Below are 25,027 nucleotides of genomic sequence, written 5' to 3' on the forward strand. Positions count from 1 at the left end.
GCTATTTGGTTAACTCTTTAACCATCTGCATTGATAGTCCTTTTTTTTTATTCCTAGTTATATGTACTTATCTACCTCAATTACCTCGTACCCATGCACATCAACTCACATCAACTGGTACCCTGCGTATATAGCTAAGTTATTGTTATTCATTTTGTATTCATTATTACATGTTTTACTTTTCTATTTCTCAATTTTCTTTCTCTGCATTGTCAGGAGGGCCCGTAAGTAAGCGTTTCACTGTTAGTCTACACCTGTTGTTTACGAAGCATTTGACGAATAAGGGAAATAGGGAAATAGTGTGCCATTTTGGACTCAAACTTGGTCCTCTGTTTCTGAAGGTAATAGGTGTTAACCTGGGTTTCTTTTTCCTTCCCCTCCTCTCTTCCTTTGTCTTCCTCCCCTGCTACATTCCTCACCCTCTCTGACTTGCTCCAACAAGTTTAGCATTTTTGAGAATGTGTGTGTGTGTGTGTCCCTGGTTATTTTCAGCAGCTGTCAGTGAGGAGGAGTGAACTTTCTTCCCTCTGCTGATTGTCCTTGCTGTGGAGCGAGACAGGGGAGACTGGAGGGACAGAGAGTGTGTTTGTGTGTTACAGCCCCTCTCAGCTGAGGGAGTGTGTCTGTCCTTTCAGATGGTCCCAGGGGCCAGAAGGGCTGCGAAGAGGGGACAGGGGGCACGAGTTGGGCACTCACCATCATTACTAAATCATATTCCCTTCCTTGCACAGTCATATGATATGATGGACCAAACCTTGGCTTATATTAAGACTTTTTCAAATTCATTCACAGTTGCTTTTGAGGGTTTTCTAGAGGATGTTTAGGAATTAGATTTGTCATAGCTACTATATTTCTGCTCAGTGACAGTGAGGTGTGTTCTCTCCCACACTAGGTGTAATGGGAAAATGAGTCACAGAACTATAATGTCAGAGAAAGGGAGTGAGAGAGAGGGTAAATAACAGAGAATAGAGGGGAGAGGGGACTGGATGAAGGAGAGAAGAGTGGAAGAGTAGGTGTATGGGAATATTGAATCACAAAGAATTTCTGCCAGATCAAAGCTAATCCTTATTTTAGGAAGGGTTTTTACTAATACCCCTGGTTGTCTTACCCCTCAAAGGCAGGGCTCTGTTTATCTTTCTCTCTTCATCTGCCTCTTCTCTCCCTCTTCTTCTCCATCAGTCTCTCCGCCCTCTCTCTCATCCCCTTCAACTTTAAATTACAGATTTTTCTGCATTTGACTTGACTTTGACATGGTGGTAGAGAACGCAGAATGATTTAGAGAAACTAGGTCACGCGGATAGTGAGGAGAGAAGTGGGTATCGCGTCAGGACCAACTCAGAAAGATGCATTTTGCCTGGGAAGGGATTGAGGGAGAGAGGATAAGAGAGGGGGGGGGGGATGCTAACCACTCCAAATGGGTTGTGTTAACAATGGATTTAGCAACCTAACGAGTCAGACACCTTTGTATCCCAAATGGCACCCTATTCCCTAACTAGTGCACTACTTTTGAACAGGGCCTATAGGGAATGGGATGCCATTTGGGACAACTTTTTTTTGTCTTTTCCACATGGACGTCTTCACAATGGCTGCAAGTCCATTACAACGTGGGAACAAACAGGTGTAAGAGCTGAGGGGTTTAACTTGACAAGATCTAATTTGGCAATACTGTTGACATGACTGTAGAGCTCTCCAATCTCGTTCCTGGACAGCTACCATCCTGTCGGTTTTCATTCCTCACACGATAGGAACTTATTTCCTCCAACGTTATAATGAAAAGGTACCTCTCGGTCCCAAACCACAAGTTTTCTGGAGACTTGTGGGAGGAGTGCTGATGAAGTCTCCCACTGTATGTGCTTTCGGTAGCCTGATTGTGTCCAGACTGAGGAGAAGTCCTGACCATCTCATGAAGTGGTCAGCCAGATCTGAACACAATCAGACCACAAAGCGACGTTTGTGCGTCTAGACCCTTCTTTTCAATGCAATATTTGTTTTCTGATAGCAGAAGTTGCATGTAAGGGTCAAGTGTAGACACTACCTCAGTTACTAAGACATGTGGCCAATACCGTACAAGCTACAGTGTCCCTATAAGGCTTAGAGATGGAAGAGGAAAGACAAATCTCAATTTACTTTGAGTCCAAACCTCATTTCACACTCCCAACTCACAGGAAAATAAAGCGTAGGAAGAGATCCTCATTAGCATTTTAACAGCAATATTTTTGACAGAACCTAATCATCTGCAAATGTACATGGATTAACTAACATGGCTGATATGATTATGCAAGATGAAGTTTGTGAGTAAGAAAAACCAAAACAAACTTTCACAGAGCCTGTGCAAACTAATGGGGTATTAAACAGATCACAACATTTCCTTTGCACCTTTGGGAGTTCACCCTCACATTTCAAGTTCTCCATGAAAGCAGGCTGCTAAGAGAAGGACAAACTAATTTGCTTTCATGGAGGACTGGCTTGAATTGTGAGGATGACCACACCATTTATTTTCACCATGAGCAAAACCTATTGGTTTTCAATCCAAAGTTGCAAAGAAATGTTGTGATCTGTTTAATTAACACTTAAGAGCCAAACAAAATGGATGAAAAAGTGGTGGTATAGCAGCAACAGCGGCATCTAGTGATCAAAATCTGATACTTCCACACTTCTTTATGGTAAATAATGCAGATGACTTCAATGACTAATTTCTCTGAACAGTGGGAAAAAAACATCAGATTCACAGGGAATACATTACATAGTATAAAGAAACAATGCTCCAAACTGCATCTTTATAATACTTGTCAAGCATAGAGAACTGATACTGTATACTGGTTGTTGAGGTGGGATTGCCGTGGGGGATCTGTGGGTTGCTTTTGACAAATATTTTTATTCCTCATGCCTTACTCATGGGTAGGATGAAGTTTGTTCCAAATCGGATGTTGGGTACTATATTTATTTAATATTATCTGAATCCTGTAAATTAAAATGGGCAATTTGGGTGCAATCAATTAGCTATATTTCCCTGAAATCATTTCAAATTTAAACAAAATAATGTTTCAGAAATGCCAATCTTACCTGTTTCTAAGTACAGGAACGATTTCAGAACAATCTGAGATGGTAGGTGTCATGGCTTGCTGAAATGACATGGAATGAATCACTTTGACCACTGCGCCACCCGGAGCCCCAAGGCACTGCATCACTACATCACCCTGGTTTGAATCCAGGCTGGCTTGAATCAAGTCTGTATCACAACCAGCCGTGATTGGGAGTCCCGATCACAATTCACCCAGTGTGTGTGTGTGTCTGTTTGAGTGTGTGTGTGTGTGTGGCGCGCAGCCCAGGGGGAAATGAGGGAGACAAAGGCTGCCTACTAAATGGCACCCTATTCCCCATTTCCCAAGTCTCTGGTCAAAAGCAGTGCACTATATTTGGAATAGGGTGCTATTTGGGACACAAACAAAGCCAACATGCTCCTGCTGTTAGAAGTGATGCCACTTCTAAACACACACGCTTTGATTTTTTTTATTTCACAAGGTAGGCCAGTTGAGAACAAGTTCTCATTTACAACTGCGACCTGGCCAAGATAAAGCAAAGCAGTGCGACAAAAACAACACACATAAACAAACGTACAGTCAATAACACAATAGAAAAATCTATGTACAGTTGACCAAATGTAGAAGATTAGGGAGGTAAGGCAATAAATAGGCCATAGAGGCGAAATAATTACATTTTAGCATTAACACTGGAGTGATAGATGTGCAGATGATGATGTGCAAGTAGAGATACTGGGGTGCAAAAGAGCAAGAAGATAAATAACAATATGGGGAGGAGGTAGTTGGGTGTGCTATTTACAGATTGGCTGTGTACAGGTACATTGATCGGTAAGCTGCTCTAACAACTGATGATTAACATCTGAACCCTCTCTGACTCGTGGTCCTCTTCAGTCCATTAATGCTGCTGTCTTCTCTCTTGTTTCACAGATGAACCACCATGTGACCTTGATCGTCCTGTGACATCACACCGACACTGAGACGGCGGGTGGGTGGAAGGACACACACGGAGGGACGCAGAGCAGAGCACAGAGAGGAGAGCACAGGAGAGGCTACATACTTAAACAGCGCAGCTTTGCTCTGAGGAAGATTGTAGAGCCCCTTGTAGAGGATCTTGATACCATTTGGCTTTCTGGTAATACAGTCAAATAATAAGAGACTGTTCTTCTTGTCATCCTGGTTTGTGTTGCAGTACACTAAAACACCAGCCTTTTACAACAAAGGGTTCCCAGCACCTTTTCATTTGTTTACGCAAGAGGATAAGAGTTTTCGTTCTCGCCTCCTTCTGAAACTAGCCTTGTGAAACCAGCCTATTCTGTTCATAGTAAGTGAAACGAAACTTGAGCGCAACGGTCAGTCTGCTCGACCAGGCTATCAAGGACCCATAATAACAATCCATAACAAAATGGAGACTCTGTCTCTCTCGCAGGACTCCATCTTGGAGTGTCAGATCTGTTTTAACTACTACAGCCCGCGGCGGAGGCCCAAGCTGCTGGACTGCAGACACACGTGCTGCTCCGTGTGCCTGACCCAGATGAGGTCCAGCCAGAAAGAGATCCGATGCCCCTGGTGCCGCGGCGTCACCAAACTCCCCGCCGGCTTTTCCGTCTCCCAGCTCCCCGACGACCCCGACATCATCACCGTTATCGCCATTCCGCACGCCTCCGAGCACACGCCGGTCTATATCCGCCTGTCTAGCAACGGCTGCTACATGCTGCCCCTGCCCGTCGCCAAGGAAAGGGCACTGTTACCCGGCGAACTGGGCTGCCGGTTCTTGCCAGGTGGCAGTGGGCAGCAGAAGGTGGATGTGGCGGTGGTGGCTATGCCTGAGTTGCAGCCCTTGGGTCTGGGGATGAGTCTCGAAGGCCTGGAGGAGACAGAGAGAAGGGGAGTCGGGGGAGGTGGTGGTGGAGGGGGGAAGGGCTCCACGTGGTCCGGGGTGTGTACAGTGATCCTGGTAGCCTGCGTCCTGCTCTTTCTCCTGGGAATCGTGCTCCACAACATGTCCTGTATCTCTAAACGCTTTACTGTCATCTCCTGCGGCTGAAGGGAGGGGCCAGAAGGCATGTCAATTAACATGCCCCTCCCACCCCCTACTGTGGCTCCACCCCTCCTCAGCCAGGACTATGACGAGAATAAGCGATTTTACACATATCAGGGTTGGCCAAGGTAACTGCCGACAGACACACAGAGAGTGACAGGGAGAGAGAAAGAAAGGACAACCACAAACAAACTAGGGAAAGAAACTTGCCTCCAATTGTTGACTTGGAGTTATTCTGGATACAAATGCAAATACTCTCTCCCTCTGATTTGGGGTACCCTGTGGACCTATGGACCTGGGGCCTATGGTAATTCACCATGGCTGATATGTCCTGGTCTGTTTCTTTCTGTGGTCAGTAGAGTTACTTCAGTCAGTGATCATGTTGTTTAGCTAAATGTCAGTACTGAGTACATATCTCCAGCTGGAGCTGCAATATACCGTGTTAGGACTTTTTGGCAGACCTGGGATCAAATACTTTAAAAATCTTTTCAAAAACTTTAAGGGATTGCTTGAGTCTGTCTGGAGTGACAGGTGGGCAGGGTTTGGCGTTTTGGGACTTTTCTATTGGTTTATTAAGCAAGGAAAGTATAAACAGGCACAGATTTATTTTACATTGATTTTTCAAGTAATTGAAACCCAGATCTGCTTCTAGGCTGCTTTTGTCTTTGCTGCGATTTAGCAGTGTATACATTAACTATGTACAGTCCACCAAACCACCTTTGGCCAAGTGTTGTTCATAAAGGGACTGAACAATCAATACTGGTGGTGGTGGTTCACTGTGGGTTGTGTCCAAAATGGCACCCTATTCCTCATATAGTGCTCTATTTTGACCAGGGCCTATAGGGCTCTGGTCAAACGTAGTGCACTTGATAAACAAGTATTTCGCTGCACCTTAGATAACATCTGCAAATCTGTGTTTTTTATTTGATATTGGGAATAGGGTGCCATTTGGGAAGCAAGCCTGTGTTTCTTATTTTCTCAGAATCACTCTAATGTTCTGAAAACAGTGTTTACTTACTGTTGCTCCAATTTGTAATGCCGTACTGTATGTATGTATGTGTTGGTATTTTGATCAATAATGTGTTAAACACAAAAACAGGGAAATATGTGATTGTGTGTTGTGCTATATACATATAAACCAGCCTATATTTGACAGAAAGCACACACTACATGTATTCAGTAGCCAGCCAGCCTAAAGTAATAATGATTAAGTTACTGTTGAGTCTTACAATTATTTGCCTAACCCCAATGCCCTTCACTGAGAACAGATGGTCATTGCTTTTAATATTGAACTCTCTCACTTAGTCCCAAATGGCACCCTGTTCCCTATATAGTGCACTACTTTTGACAGGTCAAAAGTAGTGCACTATATAGGGAACGGGGTGCCATTTAGGAAGCATCCTATGACGCCCACACACTCTATCTCTACTATCAATCTCCCTTTAGGTTAATATTATAGTTGATGTTTGTATGGGGGGTGTTGGTTCACAGTGAGGTGGAGTGTGGGTGCTGGGAGGGGTTAGGAGTGGGCGGGTGGGGAGTCCCAGTCTTAATGCTAATTGCATTGATTTCTGAACCGTTTTAAATACTTTCTCTTCTATGCCGGTGTTTCTCTTCTTCTCTATGTGTTTCAAATGGCATACCATTCCCTGTATAGTGCACTACTTTCAACCGGGGCCGGTAGTGCCCTGGTCAAAGTAGTGCACTATATTGGGAATAGGGTGCAATGTGGGACACATCCCATGTCTTTGTTGTTGTTGCCAAAATTATTGTGATCCAGTTTCTACTGTATTAAAGCAATTGAGTGTAAACACCAACAAACAAACAGGGTGAATGATTTTGTATAGCAGCCATGTACAGAATGATTGTATTTATCCTAATTGTCCTTCTTTCTATTTGTGTTCTACATGTTTACTTATGTCTGTCTGTAATAGTAGCCTGGTCTAGAATCAACTCTTATTGCAGCAGGTTAGAACCCTTGGTGGACAGTGTTTGGTAAATATGTGGTTGGACTGGTCTAGGATCAGTGCTAAAGACAGTGGGTTATTTAGGCACTTTGTTAGGTTTCCAAAATTCCAGTAACTTTCCCAACATTTCCCGCTTTTCCAGAAATCCTGGTTGGAACCAATCACAGCCAGAGAAAGGGGAGGAGGTTGTAGAAATTAGAGACTTCAGTGGTTGTGGGGATTGGCTGTTTAGCTCTTACCTAGGGATAATTGCACTGGGTTTTTAGGCTAGCTAATAAACTGAGATTGTGCCATCTCACTTACTGACTGGCTTTTTAAGGAGTCCAATATGGAGTTACATTAGTGCCAAACATAGTAGCAGTCCAGGAGTTCTGTTTGATGTTTAGAGGGGAGGGATAGAGAAAGTGTATGTGCCAAATGGCACCATATTCCCTTTAAATTGCACTACTTTTTGCCAGGGCCCCAAAGTGCACTATAATAGGGAATAGGGTGCAGTTTGGGATGCAGAAATAGAGATCATGCAGAGGTTCCATCATGGTGGCTCAATAGCTGACAACTTTTTTTTTTCACTTATTCACTTTTTCACTTGTAACAGACATTTTGAGGTGGTGCATATGAGTCAGCAAAGGAGCAATTGATTGTCAGCTATTGATTAATTGATCTAATGATACATAAGTAACCCTGAGTATTGTTATATTAGACAAACACTGAAGATGTATTGAAAATGCTGTAAATGTATGGTGACAATAAACCAGACTAGTTCAGTTACATTGTCTGCAGGTAGATACCGCAGAAAACAGCATAAACAGTACCCACTGGGCATAAAGTAGTTGAATCGATGTTGTTTGAATCAACGTGGAAAACTGATTTGATTTGGAAAAAAAGTCATCAGCGTAAAGACATTTTAGATTTTTTTCATCCAACTTTTAACCTAAATCCAATGACCTGGTGACATTTTGTTGTTGAATTTACCAAATGTAAATCAAAATTAGATGTTGAACTAACATGTGTGCCCAGTGGGTAGTTAATATGGACGCAACTCAAGGCCTCACACCCAGCCAGGCTTTGGTTTGGTTCCCAAAAAACGACCGATTCCCTATACAGTGCTGTACTTTTGACCAGAGTCCTATGGGTGTCTGTCTCCATCATAGCTAGCCCCTTATCTGAAGGTCTAACGGCCAAAGGATTTCTTTAGGTCAGCGGTGGCTGTTGAGGGGAGGATGGCTCATAGATTGGAATGGAAAGTTACCTTTCCATGTATTCCATTCCAGCCATTACAATGGGCCTCTCGTCGGGTTTAAAGTGGCACCAGCCACCACTGCTTTAGATCAGTGTTGGTTGATGTAATAATACTTACAGCCAGTCAAATGACTTGAACCAATGGACTCAATGTGTTGGAAATCCCTGTTGTACTGCCAATAGATCCATTGTTAAAAGATGCAATGCATGATGTGATGTTGCTTGGATGGAGTTAGTAGAGGTTGTGGTCTCATATGCAAATGAAGGTAAAGAGGAATGTCAAATAATATAGTTATAAAAGGTGTCTTTGCACAACGTTTGATGAAGCTATGAAGCATTAGAATGGGGATTTTTGCACTGCGTCCCTGAGTAGGATGTGTGTCCCAAATGGCACCCTATTCCTTATTATAGTGCACTACTTTGACCAGAGCCCTATGAACCTTGGTCAAAAGTAGTGCACTATATAGGGAAGTGGGAGCCAATTAGGACACAAACGATGGATACATTTTCTCACATTTCTATCCCTAGAACACCTGTACTGTATGATTATGAGAGAGGGAAGGAGACCTAGGGTTGTCAGTCTGCTTGTGTGTTTGTCAGTCAGTGATGTACATTTCCTATAGTAGTTTCTGTTTGTGTCAGGGTTGACAGAAAAACACAGCTGTTTCAGTGACCTATTAAATAAACCATATGAAATTAACCAGCACTCTTTTCTCGTATTTATTTTTTTCAACAACTATTTGTTATTTTTAATCAATTAATACTCTAAAGAATAACAGACCCAGCAGCCGAGTTAGTTGGGGGCACAGAGTTGAACAGCAGACAGAGAAGCGTGAAGGAATATTATGGTTTTACTTACAGTGCTTGTAAGCCCACAGTCCAAACTTGATAGTGAAGACATGTATACATTTTCTGTCTAGGTATTCAAGGCAAAATAAATAGTTGAAGGTCAAGTTTGCTAACTACCTCTCTCAAAGAGTGCAGTATATAATGTCAGAACATCTGCTGTCTCAGCCACTGCCTGTCACCAAGGGTGTACCCCAAGGCTCGATCCTAGGCCCCACGCTCTTCTCAACTTACATCAACAACATAGCTCAGGCAGTAGGAAGCTCTCTCATCCACTTATATGCAGATTAAACAGTCTTATACTCAGCTGGCCCCATTTTGTGTTAAATGCTCTACAACAAAGCTTTCTTAGTGTTTAACAAGCTTTCTCTGCCCTTAACCTTGTTCTGAATACCTCCAAAACAAAGGTCATGCGGTTTGATAAGAAGAATGCCCCTCTCCCCACAGATGTGATTACTACCTCTGAGGGTTTAGAGCTTGAGGTAGTCACCTCATACAAGTACTTGGGAGTATGGCTAGACGGTACACTGTGCTTCTCTCAGCACATATCAAAGCTGCAGGCTGAAGTTAAATCTAGACTTGGTTTCCTCTATCGTAATTGCTCCTCTTTCACCCCAGCTGCCAAACTAACACTGATTCAGATGACCATCCTACCCATGCTAGATTATGGAGACATAATTTATAGATCGGCAGGTAAGGGTGCTCTCGAGCGGCTAGATGTTCTTTACCATTTGGCCATCAAATTTGCCACCGATGTTCCTTATAGGACACATCACTGCACTCTATATTCTTCTGTAAACTAGTGATCTCTGTATACCCGACGCAAGACCCACTGGTTGATGCTCATTCATAAAGCCCTCTTAGGCCTCACTCCCTCCTATCTGAGATATCTACTGCAGCCTTCATTCTCCACATACAACACCCGTTCTGCCAGTCACATTCTGTTAAAGGTCCCCAAAGCACACACATCCATGGGTCGCTCATCTTTTCAGTTCGCTGCAGCTAGCAACTGGAAAGAGCTGCAACAAACACTCAAACTGGACAGTTTTATCTCAATCTATTCATTCAAAGTCTCAATCATGGACACTCTTACGGACAGTTGTGGCTGCTTTGCGTGATATATTGTTGTCTCTACCTTCTTGCCCTTTGTGCTTTTGTCTGTGCCCAATAATGTTTGTACCATGGTTTGTGCTGCTACCATGTTGTGCTGCTGCCATGTTGTGTTGCTACCATGTTGTTGTCATGTTGTGTTGCTACCATACTGTGTTGTCATGTGTTGCTGCCATGCTATGTTGTCGTCTTGGGTCTCTATGTATTGTTGTGTTGTCTCTCTTGTCGTGATGTGTGTTTTGACCTATATTTTTATTTTTATTTATTTTTATTTTTAATCCCAGCATGAGGCCTTTTGCCTTTTGGTAGGCCGTCATTGTAGATACGAATGTGTTCTTAACTGACTTGCCTAGTTAAATAAAGGTTAAAACATTTTTGTATAGACAAGCAGACAGGGCAATAGGCTACAAAGACTAGGATACTTACTGTAGCAACCTAACAAAAATGACTAGCGAATACGAAAGACTAGTCCACAAAAAGAGCAGCCTAACAAAAAGGTGAAGCCGACGGAGAAGGGTGACATGTTACAAGTTCCAACCCAACTTAGCTATTTAGTGACATTTATCATGTTTATCTTTACTTTTTTTGTACAGAAAGTTAATATTATTATCACATATGACCGCCAAGCACTCTGGACATCAGAGCGACAGCTACAGCTAACCTCAATTTCGACTTTAAATATGACTTCATTTCCGACTCAGCTGTTCCACTGTTCATACCGGACCTTATTAGTTTGTTCAATAGGCTACCGAAACGCTGCAGGCATAGACGCAGGAGACGAGGTGGAATCCTGGTGAAATTGAGGCGAAGAGAAATGGGGCTCCCCTCTGTTCTATTGGCAAATGTTCAGTCACTCGAGAACAAGATGGAAGAGCTTAGTTTGAGAGTCTGCTATTAGTGAGACTTGAAAAGCTGAAATATTATATGTCTTACGGAAATGTGGCTGGAAGATGACGCTATACACGTAGTACACCGTGGATTCTCCATGCAGCGGCAGGATCAGACGCCGGATTCGGGGGAAGTCTACAGGAGGAGTGTGTTTTTTTATAAATATCAACTGGTATGCAGCTTCAAGTGGGAAGGAAATGTCAAGCTTTTGCTCACCTGATATAGAATACCTCATGGTAAGCTGCAGACCCTTTTTTTCTTCAAAGACAGTTCTCATTCGTAATTATCACGGCTGTCTACATCCCTCCACAAGCCAACACCACTCTGGCACTCAACAAACTGTATGGAGCCATAAACAAACAAGATACCGCTCACCCAGTGGCAGCGTTTCTGGTGGACGGAGACTTTAACGCTGGGAGACTTAAAACCATCCTACCTCATTTCTACCATCACGTCTCCCGCGCCACTAAGGGCGCTTAAACTCTAGATCACTTTTATCGTACCCACAGAAACGCATACAAGGCCCTCCGTTGTACTCCTTTCGGCAAATCTGACCAATGACACCATTCTCCTGCTTCCTGTTTACAAACAAAAGCTTAAACAGTAAGCACCAGTCATTCGCTCAATACGGAAGCGGTCAGATGAAGCAGACGTAAGGCTACAAGACTGTTTTGCTAGTACAGACTGGGATATGTTCCGGGATTCATCCGATAGCATTGAGGAACTTACCACAACAATCATGGGCTTCATCAATACGTATATAGACAATGTCATCCCCACAGTGACTATAAGAACCTATCCAAACCAAAAACCATGGATAACAGGCAACATCCTCACTGGGCTAAAGGCTAGAAGCTACTGCTTACAAGGAACGGGACAAGGACATGGATGCATACAAGAAAGCCCACTACTACCTCCAACGAGACATCAAACATGTAAAAGGACAATGTAGGAGAAGGTGCAATCCTATTACACTGGCTCCGATGCTCGTCGTATGTTGCAGGGCTTGCAGACGATAACAGATTACAAAGGGTAACCCTCAAATGAGCAAAATGCCTGTTATACTCACTTCAAGGAATATAACACTGTGCCTTGCGTGAAAGCCGCTGTTTTTTCAGATGACTGTGTTATCTCACTATCCGTGGCCGATGTGAGCAAAAGTTTAAAAAGGCTAACAATCAGACGGAATACCAGGGTGCATTCTCAAAGCATGCACAGACCAGTTGGCAAGTGTCTTAACTGACATTTTCAATCTCCCCTTATCCCAGTCTGTAATCCTAACATGTTTCAACGCACCACCATTGTCCCTGTTCCCAAGAGCTACAAGGTAACCTGCCTAAATAACTATCGCCCTATAGCACTCACATCTGTAATTATGAAATGCTTTGAAAGGCTGGTCATGACACATATCACCACCATCATCCCAGACACCCTAGACCCACTCCAATTCACATACCGCCCCAACAGCTGCACTATCGAGAGCATCTGGACTGCTTGGTATGGTAAAGCACTACAAAAGGTGGAGTGAACAGCCCAGTACATCACTGGGGCTGAGCTCCGTGCCATTCAGGACCTCTATATTAGGTGGTGTCAGAATAGAATAGACTGTTCACTCTGCTACCATCCGGCAAACGGTACCGTAGCATCGGCTCTCGGACCAACAGGCTCCGAGACAGCTTCAACCCCCAAGTCATAAGACTGCTAAGTAGCTAGACTGCTAAATAGTAAACTAATGGTACCCATACTATCTGCACTGACCATACGCAGACTCACTAGACTATATACCGTGTATACACACACACTCACACACACTACATTTGACATTCCCACACAAATCCAAAATACATTTACATATACTACATATAGTGCATTTGGAAAGTATTCAGACCCCTTGACTTTTTCCACATTTTGTTACTTTACAGCCTTATTCTAAAATGTATTATTGTTTTTTCCCCCTCATCAATCTACACACAATACCCCATAATGACAAAGCAAACATTTTTGAAAATGTATTGATAATAAACTGAAGTATCCCATTTACATAAGTATTCAGACCCTTTACTCAGCAATTTGTTGAAGCATCTTTGACAGTGGTTTCAGCCTCGAGTAATTTTTCCCTCGATCCTGACTAGTCTTCCAGTCCTTGCCGCTGAAAAACATTCCCCAGCATAATGCTGCCACCACCATGCTTCACCTTAGGGATGGTGCCATGTTTCCTCCAGGCGTGACGCTTGGTATTGAGGCCAAAGAGTTCCATCTTGGTTTCATCAGAGCAGAGAATCTTGTTTCTCATGGGCTGTCATGTGCCTTTTACTGAGGAGTGGCTTCCATCTGGCCACTCTACCATAAAGGCCTGATTGGTGGAGTCCTGCAGAGATGGTTGTCCTTCTGGGAGGTTTTCCCATCTCCTCAGAGGAACTCTGGAGCTCTGTCATAGTGACCATCGGGTTCTTGTTCACCTCACTGACCAAGGCCCTTCTCCCCCGATTTCTCAGTTTGGCCGGGAGGCCAGCTCTAGTTAGAGTCTGGTGGTTCAAAACTTCTTCCATTTAAGAATGATGGAGGCCACTGTGTTCTTGGGGACCTTCATTGTTGCAGAAATGTTTTGGTACCCTTCCCCAGATCTGTGCCTCAACACAATCATATATCGGAGCTCTACGGACAATTCCTTCCACCTCATGCCTTGGTTTTTGCTCTAACATGCACTGTCAACTGTGGGACCTTATATAGAGAGGTGTGTGCCTTCCCAAATAGTGTCCAATCAATTGAATTTACCACAGGTGGACTTCCATCAAGTTGTAGAAACATCTCAAGGATGATCAGTGGAAACAGGACGCACCTGAGCTAAATTTCGAGTCTCATAGCAAAGGGTCTGAATACTTATGTAAATAAGATATTTCCGTTTTAAAATTTTCATAAATGTGGAAAAATATCTAAAAAACTGTTTTTGCTTTATCGTAATGGGGTATTGTGTGTTGTTTGATCAGGAAAAACATTAATTTAAACAATTTTAGAATAAAGCTGTAATGTACGAAAATGTGGAAAAAGTCAAGGGGTATGAATACTTTCCGAATGCACTGTATACACACACACACACACACACACACACACATACTTTTACACATAATTTGGTCTTGCTACTCTGTTCTTTATTTTACTCATATTATTATCTTTCCTGATGCCTAGTCACTGTACCCTGCCTTCATGTACATATCTACCTCAAATACCTCGTATTTGCATATTGATCTGGTACTGGCACTTCCTGTACATAGCCCCATTCTTGTGTATTTCATTTTGTTTCTCTTGTGTTACTATTTAATTTGTATTATTATTTTTAAACTCTGCATCGTTAGGCAGGGCTCGTAAGCAAACATTTCACAGTAAAGTCTACACCAGTTGTATTCGGAGCATGTGACATATGTATATATTATTTTGATTTAACGGCTACAAAGACAGAATGCCAAAACACTAGAAAAACAGAGATACAGCAACAGCAGAACATTGTCTATACTGTCCAGCCCTCTCGACCAGAGAAAATGTCCGAAACGTCGTAAATAGCCTGAAACCGGAAATGGTTACATAGGACATAGGCCTAACTAGCCTACAGGAGGGGAGAATCTAAACTGGGTTGATGTTTACAGAGGAGGAATCACAAAATACAGTATATAAGTGATATCTAATTTAGCTAGTTGTGCAAGATATTTTGTAGATAAAAGCAAAAGTAGCACATTGTTTTTAAATATGTGCATTATTTTCTCCTTAGAGGAAACAGCTGATTCTAAGGGGGGTGGCAGATACATTTAAAAAAAAAAAGGATACTCGGTGAAAGGATACTCATGAGTGTCTTCGGCGAGAGGAGGCTATCCAGGAGTGGAGTACACTTCTCTGTTCGCCTATTAACGAATTGACACTCCTCGACCACTCAACAAACACTTACCTGTTTCCTGGTCACAGAGGAGAGGAGGATGGAGGAGTCGAGGACAGGACAGGCTTTTGCACAATTGAGAATCTCCTGAGGATCCACGTAAATAGACCTCAAAACGAGATATAAAAAAATAAACAAACATAATGGTGACTGGAAATAGTATAGTAATTATCAGTAAATGTAATAAGGGAGTGAACGTTATTTAGAATAAGGGTTACATTGAGAAAGTCGTCCCTCTCTGAAATGAAAATGGATGGCCCTCCCTTCAGCAAAATATATTTTACCTAAACCCTCCCTGAACCTTTGGAAAAAAAACAAGTGACGCTCTCCTATACCCAAAATAATAATGAAAACAAAGTGGATAGCAGAGAACATGTCTACCGTTTACCCTCAATTCTTCGACAGACCAGAGCCTTAGATATGCAATTTTAGAAACTGTTCATCGTCCTGGAAGCATTACATTGCAACGTAGAAATATCGACAACACACAGGGCTGAGGGCCAGAAAGTTGCGAGTTCGCAAATCACCGTGGACAAGAGTAGGGGTGGAAAGATCTCCATTATAATAAAACGACTGCATGAATCTATTGTCGCATCCTATCAGCCCAGACAGAGTAGGTCGACCGACACTGAAAAATGTAAGCTTCAACAGCTGGCTACTCTTTTTCCATGGATTACCCCAAAGAGAGTGTTTCCTTAAAAGCTGTCTGGATTTAAACATCTTCTATTGTACAGAAAGTGAATAGCTTCATTATTTGGTAGTGACAGAATTAGATTCCTTCCCAAGCAAAGTAAGCCTCAATGTCAAAGAAACAAATTATTTTTCAGCTTGTTTCTTACATAAAGCATCAAAGACCAAAGCGTTTTTATAGACCCTAACCCTAACCCTAACCACTTTATATAATCGGATGCGTTTTATTTTCTGCAAAATCTTAAAATAGCAAGGGGTAGGCTGGTGCTTTTTGCCATTTTCTTAAGTAAAAGGGAGACCTATGGCATACCCTCCCATACTCCCCCAATTAGGTTCCCGAGTGTGGCGCAGCGGTCTAAGGCACAGCATCTCAGTGCCATCTATAGTGCCTGGTTCGAATCCAGGCTGTATCACATCCGGCTGTGATTGGGAGACCTATAGTGCGGTGCACATTTGGCCCAGCGTCGTACGGATTTGGCTGGGGTTAAACCATCATTGTAAATAAGAATTTGTTCTTAACTGACTTGCCTATTTAAATAAATAATACTTAAAAAAAAAATGAAGAGTCTTGGTTTTAACTTAACAGCCCTTCGTTGGCACAGAGGTAGCATATTTCAAGAGTGCATGGTGGGTGGAGAGATTGACTGACACATCTAAGAATATAGCAGCCTGTCTGTCAAACAGGTAGGCCGATCTCTTATTTCTTAAATAGGAAGAAACAGGCTCCAACACAAAGCCCTCTTGTTATTAGTAAAGTCTCATTAAAATTAAAATGATTTAAATTACTTATACCACCATGAGCTGTCAACTTCAGATTGATTGTGCCGCAGCTGCTGCTTAAAGTTTCAGCACAACAATGTAAATTACTAGAATCTGGGTTATTGTGAGGTCAATAACTCTGAAAAATACATTATGGGCAAGAAAAGTATTGTTTTTAATAAAATCAATTATATTAGTAGCAAGCTATCAGAGTTGACCTCCGGTCCTCCTCATCTTCGCGCTCTCCTTCTCAAACTGAACAGAAAACAGTATGGGTATCCAACAGGTCGATCGCGAGCTACTAGTTGTTCGCAGCCCACCTACGAGTAGCTTGCCAAACAATTCTGAAAGTACATGGCAATTTTCACATTTTCCTCTGCAAACTGTTATAAACAAATCTCATAAGTATCAGACGCCGCAAGCTCCTAGCTACTATTTAATCAAGGCAACATTGACATTATCCCACACCTGGTTAACGACTATTGGCTTAAAAAGCCAAACCTACCACAATATCTGCCAATTATTTCCAACGATATTGCCTCTGTCTGTCTGTGTGGTGCGCACGTTTGATTATCACTTTGTGTGTTGCCAGTACTTTCCCCAAAACCTTCTCAATGAAATGTTAACTGCAAAGTAGGCTTACCTGGCAGAAGTATATCATTAGTAAGTATACAATTTCTATCTTTTATTTGTTAATTGAAAACTTTACCATGAAATGAGCAGCAGTACAGAACCATACCTAGATCAGCTCATTAGAAGGCACATTCCTCATTATATGGGCAATTAAAGGGCTAGAAGCGCAATTAAAAGGAAATTACACTCAAAAATCTAAATTTGTTAGTTTTATTCCATTCTTCCATTTAAGTATTGACATGGACTCAGAACATCCAATTTAGTTGTTTCTCTATGAACAATTGTATGAACACCTAACATAAGACACCCAACATAAGAATCACTCAATCTAAGCATGAATGTAAATAAGCACTATTGCTAACACATAAATAGTTTTTTATTTTTTATTTTATTTCACCTTTATTTAACCAGCTAGGCCAGTTGAAAACAAGGTCTCATTTACAACTGCGACCTGGTCAAGATAATATGAACTCTTGCTTGAACAGGGATAAATACGCAACTTTCATTACATGTGACAGTGTGAGATAACAAACAGTTTTTGGTACAAACCCCTATCGTCAACACTACTACCTGATCCATCAGCTTGATCTCTTATGAACAATGGCTGGACCTAACCAAACAAAGGTCAATTGGGCGTTTAAGCTGTGGTGTGTATTCATGGTGCCAAGGGAAGCCAGATTTCACTGAAAATTTTACCAATAAAAAAATATAAACAAAATAAAATGATTTGTCTTTTTCCTCTCTGTGTTCAATAATTTTCTTTCAATTCACAATTGGCTAAATGTATCTCACTGGAGAAAGCATCCGAGCAAGCGAAACAGAGTATGTCTCAGTATGTTTAGCCCATGTATCTGATGCTGTCTGGCCCAAAAAAGTATGACATTGTTGCCGCCCATAGCATTTAATTCAATAGCAAGGGAAGCCAGCGAGCATTTGGCCTCTCTTGAAAATAGTTTTTATAAATGAATAGCCAATTGGCATTGAGCTAAACTGAATGAGCTCAACTGTGAATAGTCCTGCTGTACCAAAAATAAGTGTCAAGGGATTTGGATTTGGTTTCATACCAATCATTACAAAGGCAAAAATTATTGAAAGAAAGGCATTTCACGTGACATTAAAACTTGACATTTCAAGTCATTGACAGAAAAAAAATAGAATATTTGCATCTCATTGTGTCGTTGTCTTCCGGTGGCTAGCTAGCCAGCTAAAATTGTCCCTTTGCTAAATTAGCCATGGATGTAGTCTGATTGATCAGGCTGTAATTGATCCAACTGTAATACACAATCAGTTGGTGTATACAGCCTGAAAGTAATTCCTGCAAAATCGTGAAAATTTTACATATAAACCAGAATGTTGAATAAAATGTAAAAATGTCATCTACCGGTTGTCTGTGCAGTGTGTCCTTCAGCTGCTCAAAATTTCCAAAGGAAAGCATGTTTAACCTAACTTTTTTAGAGAGCCGGTCGTTCGGCCTAGGTAAAGTTAGTTTTATATTGTATATTCAGTTTTCTGTTGTTAATAGCTATCGAAACAAGCATGCCATAACAATGAAAATGGCGTATTCTGTATTCGGATTTCTATCTTTAAAAAAACATCTAAAATTCACGTGTGTCAATTGTTCTCCATCCTCCCCTAATTCAGAATGTTACATTTTCATTGTCATGGCATGCTTGGTTCAATAACTATTGACCAGAGAACCAAATCGTTTCTTTAGAGATAAATCAGATCGAGCCCAAACTGTACGATGTAGTAGGGAGTTGTACTTTCCAACAAGCCAATATTCTACATAGTTCAGTGAGGAAAATGTGGTAATTAACTACAATGACCAAAATCCATTGCGAGCTTACTAGTCCGGTCTGTGTGGGGCAGACAAGGAGACCAAGAGAAGAGATAAAGGAATGCATGCTCGAGAGGGATAAAGAGCAGATACTTCGTGAGGTATCTCTACCTGAAAATACATGATCTAAGTGATTGATAGTTGGTATTCAGCAGTCATAAAAGTATGCCTACTAAAAGACGATGACAAGAAAGTCAAGAAATAGACCTAATATGATTTAATATACAGTACATAGCAAATGAAATATTTGATTAATGTAAAGTAATGTGAATAAATTATGGTTAATAAGTTATCAGCAGTAATGGGCAGTCACTACCATAATGGGACTTTTATACATATTTTATTCTGTGTTGTTACAGCATTCAACCCATGTAATGCTGTAACGGATTTCCTCTTCGTCTGAGGAGGAGTAGAAAGGATCGGACCAATGTGCAGCGTGGTAAGTGTCCATAATGAGATATTTAATAAATCAACTGAACAAAATAACAACAGTACAAACAAACAAACAAACAACCGACACAGTCCCGTATGGTACTAACACAGGAAACAACCACCCACAAAACACAATAGAAAACAGGCTACCTAAATATGGCTCCCAATCAGAGACAACGACTGACACCTGCCTCTGATTGAGAACCATACTAGGCCAAACACATAGAAATATAACAACAGAACAAAACATAGAAAAACAACATAGAATGCCCACCCCAACTCACGCCCTGACCAACTAAAATAAAGACATAAAAAAAGGAACTAAGGTCAGAACGTGACAAATGCACAGTGCATTTTTTAATGTATAAAAATAAATAATCAAAACCGAAATTGAAAACCGTGATTATTATTTAATAATCGACTCAAAACTGAACTGACCTCAACAAGCGCTAATCCCTCAGCACTACTTTCTACTACAGATAATAATATGATTAGGTTATGTATTTACAGAAAGAAAACAGTCTGTCAGATTTCCAGTCATTCCAATTCATTTAATACCCCTTGATCTTCAAGAATAGGACTTGGAAATATGGAAGTAGAGGTTAGTCAAATTGTTTTACCTGAGCATAACCCAAAAACGGAGGACTTATTGGCCTACTCTCTTGTTTATGATTTTGCTGTCATGGGGGTCTCATTACTTCGAGTTGAAAATAAAATGCTGCTCTCATGGAATGGCATGCTTTGAGCACTACCAAAAGGTTGTATTTGCATTTGCTATAGGCATATTGTTTCTGTTTTTATTGGAGACACTTTGATATCTAGATTATTTGCAGCTGTTTGAAGGGCAAATCCACAGATGAAACAATAACAAAGCGGTTTTGGTAAAAACATGAGGGATGGGCCTGGAGAAATGTAACCACTCTCAGATTAATAGACAGAGCAGTTTTTTATCGGCACAAATTATATTGAGCAATAATAAACCCACATTGGATCTTCTTAAATTAAACACATTTTTGTCACGTTCTGACCTTTATGTTCCTTTGTTTTGTCTTTAGTTAGTATGGTCAGGGCGTGAGTTGGGGTGGGCAGTCTATGTTATGTGTTTCTATGTTTAGGTTTGTCACTTGGGCTGATATGGTTCTCAATCAGAGACAGGTGTTTTGCATTGTCTCTGATTGGGAACCATATATAGGTTGCCTGTTTTCACTGTTGGTTTGTGGGTGTTTGTTTCCTGTGTCAGTGTTTGTGCCACACGGGACTGTTTTCGGTTAGATTTACTTTGTTATTTTGTATTTTCTTTCGTGTTCAGTTTATCATATTAAAACATGGACACTTACCACTCTGCGTCTTGGTCCGATCCCTGCTACACCTCTTCAGATGAGGAGGAGGAAATCAGCCGTTACAGAAACACCCACCAACCAAGGACCAAGCAGAGTGGTAAAGGACAGCAGCAGGAGCGGCAGAAGACACAGGATTCATGGACTTGGGAGGAGATTCTGGACGGCAAAGGACCCTGGACTCAACCAGGGGAAATACGCCGTCCCAGGGCAGAGTTGGAGGCAGTGAAGGCAGAGAGGCGCTGGTATGAGGAGGCAGCACGGCGACGCGGTTGGAAGCCCGAGAGTCAGCCCCAAAAATGTATTGGAGGGGGGCACACGGGGAGTGTGGCTAAGCCAGGTAGGAGACCTGAGCCAACTCCCCGTGCTTACCGTGGAGAGAAAGGGCGTTGTACTGGTCAGGCACCGTGTTATGCGTTGGAGCGCACGGTGTCCCCAGTACGCGTGTTTAGCCTGGTGTGATACATTCCAGCTCCTCGTATCGGCCGGGTTAGGTTGGGCATCGAGCCAGGTGCCATGAAGCCGGCTCAACGCATCTGGTCTCCAGTGTGTTTCCTCGGGCCGGCGTACATGGCACCAGCCTTACGCATGGTGTCCCCGGTTCGCCAGCACAGCCCAGTGCGGGCTATTCCACCTCGCCGCACTGGCCGGGCTATGGGGAGCATTCAACCAGGTAAGGTTGGGCAGGCTCGGTGCTCAAGAGCTCCTGTACTCACGGTCCGGTATATCCGGTGCCACCTCCACGTACCAGTCCTCCGGTGGCAGCCCCCCGCACCAGGCTGTCTCTCCGTTTTCGCTCTACAGTTGCTCCCGCCTGTCCAGCGCTGCCAGAGCCTTCCTCTTCTCCAGCGCAGCCAGAGTCTCCCGTCTGTCCTGAGCCGCCAGAGTCTCCCGTCTGTCCTGAGCCGCCAGAGTCTCCCGTCTGTCCTGAGCCGCCAGAGTCTCCCGTCTGTCCTGAGCCGCCAGAGTCTCCCGTCTGTCCTGAGCCGCCAGAGTCTCCCGTCTGTCCTGAGCCGCCAGAGTCTCCCGTCTGCCAGGAGCCGCCAGAGTCTCCCGTCTGCCAGGAGCCGCCAGAGTCTCCCGTCTGCCAGGAGCCGCCAGAGTCTCCCGTCTGCCAGGAGCCGCCAGAGTCTCCCGTCTGCCAGGAGCCGCCAGAGTCTCCCGTCTGCCAGGAGCCGCCAGAGTCTCCCGTCTGCCAGGAGCCGTCAGTCAGCCAGGAGCTGCCCCTCAGTCCTATGAGCCCATTTATTGGGGTTACCAGGCCAAGGTCGGCGGCGAGGATCGCCGCTCGTAAGAGGCCACGGGGGCGGTTAAGGAGGCGGACAAAAACTATGATGAAGTGGGGTCCGCGTCCCGCGCCAGAGCTGACACCGCGGACAGACGCCCACCCAGACCCTCCCCTATAGGTTTAGGTTTTGCGGCCGGAGTCCGCATCTTTGGGGGGGGGGGGGGGGTACTTTCACGTTCTGACCTTTATTTTCCTTTGTTTTGTCTTTAGTTAGTATGGTCAGGGCGTGAGTTGGGGTGGGCAGTCTGTTATGTGTTTCTATGTTTAGGTTTGTCAATTGGCCTGATATGGTTCTCAATCAGAGACAGGTGTTTTGCATTGTCTCTGATTGAGAACCATATTTAGGTTGCCTGTTTTCACTGTTGGTTTGTGGGTGTTTGTTTCCTGTGTCAGTGTTTGTGCCACACGGGACTGTTTTCGGTTAGATTTACTTTGTTATTTTGTATTTTCTGTCGTGTTCAGTTTATCATATTAAAACATGGACACTTACCACTGCGTCTTGGTCCGATCCCTGCTACACGTCCTCTTCAGACGAGGAGGAGGAAATCAGCCGTTACAATTTTGGACACTATGGAGCACAGTACCACAGAGTTTAGGTAGAAACTCCCCCAAAATTGTATTCCATAGGCTGAGATCCACACTATGCAACTGTTGCAAGAGCACATTTTTCACTAGCTGTCCACTAGTCACAAAAACAACGATTGATAGGCAGCTTAAGCTTCTCCAATTAAGCTATTATTGGGTTGGTTTATATTTCAACCAACCCCCTTTCCTTTTGAATATAATCAATAAATGTAAATGTAGGCCCATCTGTTTAGTATGTTTCCCCTCACCTCCCTTCCTTTTCTGTTCTTTTCACATCAAATATTTATTGATATTCTGTCAGGAAGGTAATTAACTACCGACCTTTGTTCCATTAAAACATCTCTTTCCCTCAGAGAGAGAGAGCGAGAGATGCAAAAAAATGGGGAAAAGACAGCTGGGGAGGGGGAGCGAGAAAGAGAGGGAGAGACCACAGAAGGTTGGTGGCATCTTAATTGGAGAGAACTGGTTCATGGAGCAGAATGAGTGGAATGGTACCAAATACATCAAACACATGGTGCTCTGAAAAAGCATAGGATTTTATTGACAATTACAATCTGTTTTGGGAGCAACGCAGGTCCTAAAAAAGGGACGGCCAGAACCCGAACAGGAGGGGAGCTTGGATGCTGAGTGCTCACATCGAAAATATACAAAAAAAGTGATGGGATATCAGTCCTTGCCCACGACAGGTAACCCTCATTGATCGATTGGCACAGTTCTAAGCAATCTTGTATCCATACCATTTCAAGCCAACCCCATGGCTATTTCATATAGAGGCTTAACTACTGGTCATAGCATGTTTGTGTTAGAGACTCCATCTGATCTGAAATCCTGCAGCTGTGGCCTTGGACTGATTTATGTAAATGTATGAAGTTTGAATAAAAAAATGGATGTTATTTGTAATTCTGGCTTCTTGATAATAAAAACAAAATGTCTGTGCCAGACTCTGATGTGTCTCTGAATGGACACAATGTTTATAGATCTGACATAGCTGGCAGAGGTAGGGTTGTCACCATATTCATAAAGAACAACTTGAATGTTGCTGTGTGTATTACCACCTCTGTCCCCAAGCAATTTAAATTCCTTGTCCTAAATGTGGGCCTTGTTTGTCACCCTCCCTCGGCCCTCCCAATTGCTCTCAGCACATTTTCTGACTTGATGTCTAACGATGCTAAATTTGAACTGTTAATATTGGGTGATCTTAACCTGGATTGGTTGGTGCCAGTATCAGAGAAACTGAAAGATATTTGTACTAAGCTACATTTTACTCAACTGATAACTATACCAACCCACCAACTATAAACACCATGAAAAATCTACTCTTTTGGATATCATTCTGACAAACACTCCTCATAAGTATACAGCCAATGGAATCTTTGCTAATGAGCTCAGTGACCATTGTCCATTTGCCTGCATTAGAGATACTAAGCTACCTAAATCGCATCTGCACATTATTACAAAGATACATTTTTGAACTTTCAATGAGCAACATTTCCTGTATGACCTTGGGTTGTATGTTTGGGAGGGTGTGTCCTCTATTCAGATCAGGCCCTTAAATATTTGATTTCTGTTAAAGGTAACCCATGAATTGTCTTAAAGATTTCATAAAATAAACGTAAGGCTAGATTGACTGATTCTACCTCTGACTGGCAGTCCTTCAGACATTTGAAAAAGAGATCTCTTACTTTGGTTAGAGAAGCAAAGTCAACATACTTCTTGAATTTTGTATCTGAGAGTGGTGGAAATACAGCAAAATTCTGGAAAATTGTCAAATCTTTTAAACAAAACTCCACCCCCTCATTGCCCCAGCAGGTTATGACAGCCTCTGGTCCCATAACAGACAAAGATAAACATTTTGCCTCAGCTGGGCACCTATTTGAAAGAATGTTTTATGAAAATACCTCAAGTTCCACTAGAGCAGGGCTGCCCAACCCTCTTCCTGGAGATCTACTGTCCTGCAGGTTTTCAGTCCAACCCTAATTTAACAGTTCTGATTCAGCTAGTTTAGGTCTTGTTGAGCAGCTAATTAGTAGAATCAAGTGTGTTAAATTAGGATTGGACTGAAAACCCACAGGATGGTAGATCTCCATGAAGAGGGTTGGGCAGCCCTGCACTAGAGGGAGTTCTTTACTCACCTCTAAACAGATAAAGTGCATTCATAAAGTATTCAGACCCGTTGATTTGTTCCACATTTTGTTACGATCGAACCCCAGGCTGTAGTGACGCCACAACACTGCGATGCAGTGTCGTAGACCGCTGCAACGCCCCCTCCCATATTTGGCATTAAACCCTTAGCCATGAATGGGTGAAGGGATGAAGTGGTGGAGTGAAACAATAAAGGTAGTGCCAGTCATCTGTAAGCGTGTAAGAGGTGAGAGAATGGATAGAATGAGAGAGAGAAAAGAAAGAGACGAA

The 25,027-nt window shown here is 42.7% G+C and overlaps 1 protein-coding gene across 1 annotated transcript; it reads left to right on the forward strand.

The window, feature by feature from the left end:
• The first annotated feature begins 4,443 nt into the window (after window positions 1-4,443).
• LOC120050432 (E3 ubiquitin-protein ligase RNF152-like) lies at window positions 4,444-5,085 on the forward strand. The gene has a single exon (XM_038997021.1). It carries the CDS (start codon window positions 4,444-4,446, stop codon window positions 5,083-5,085), a length of 642 nt encoding a protein of 213 aa, XP_038852949.1.
• The last annotated feature ends 19,942 nt before the right edge of the window (window positions 5,086-25,027 follow it).

Source organism: Salvelinus namaycush, chromosome 7 (assembly GCF_016432855.1).
Source record: "Salvelinus namaycush isolate Seneca chromosome 7, SaNama_1.0, whole genome shotgun sequence".
NCBI lineage: Eukaryota > Metazoa > Chordata > Actinopteri > Salmoniformes > Salmonidae > Salvelinus > Salvelinus namaycush.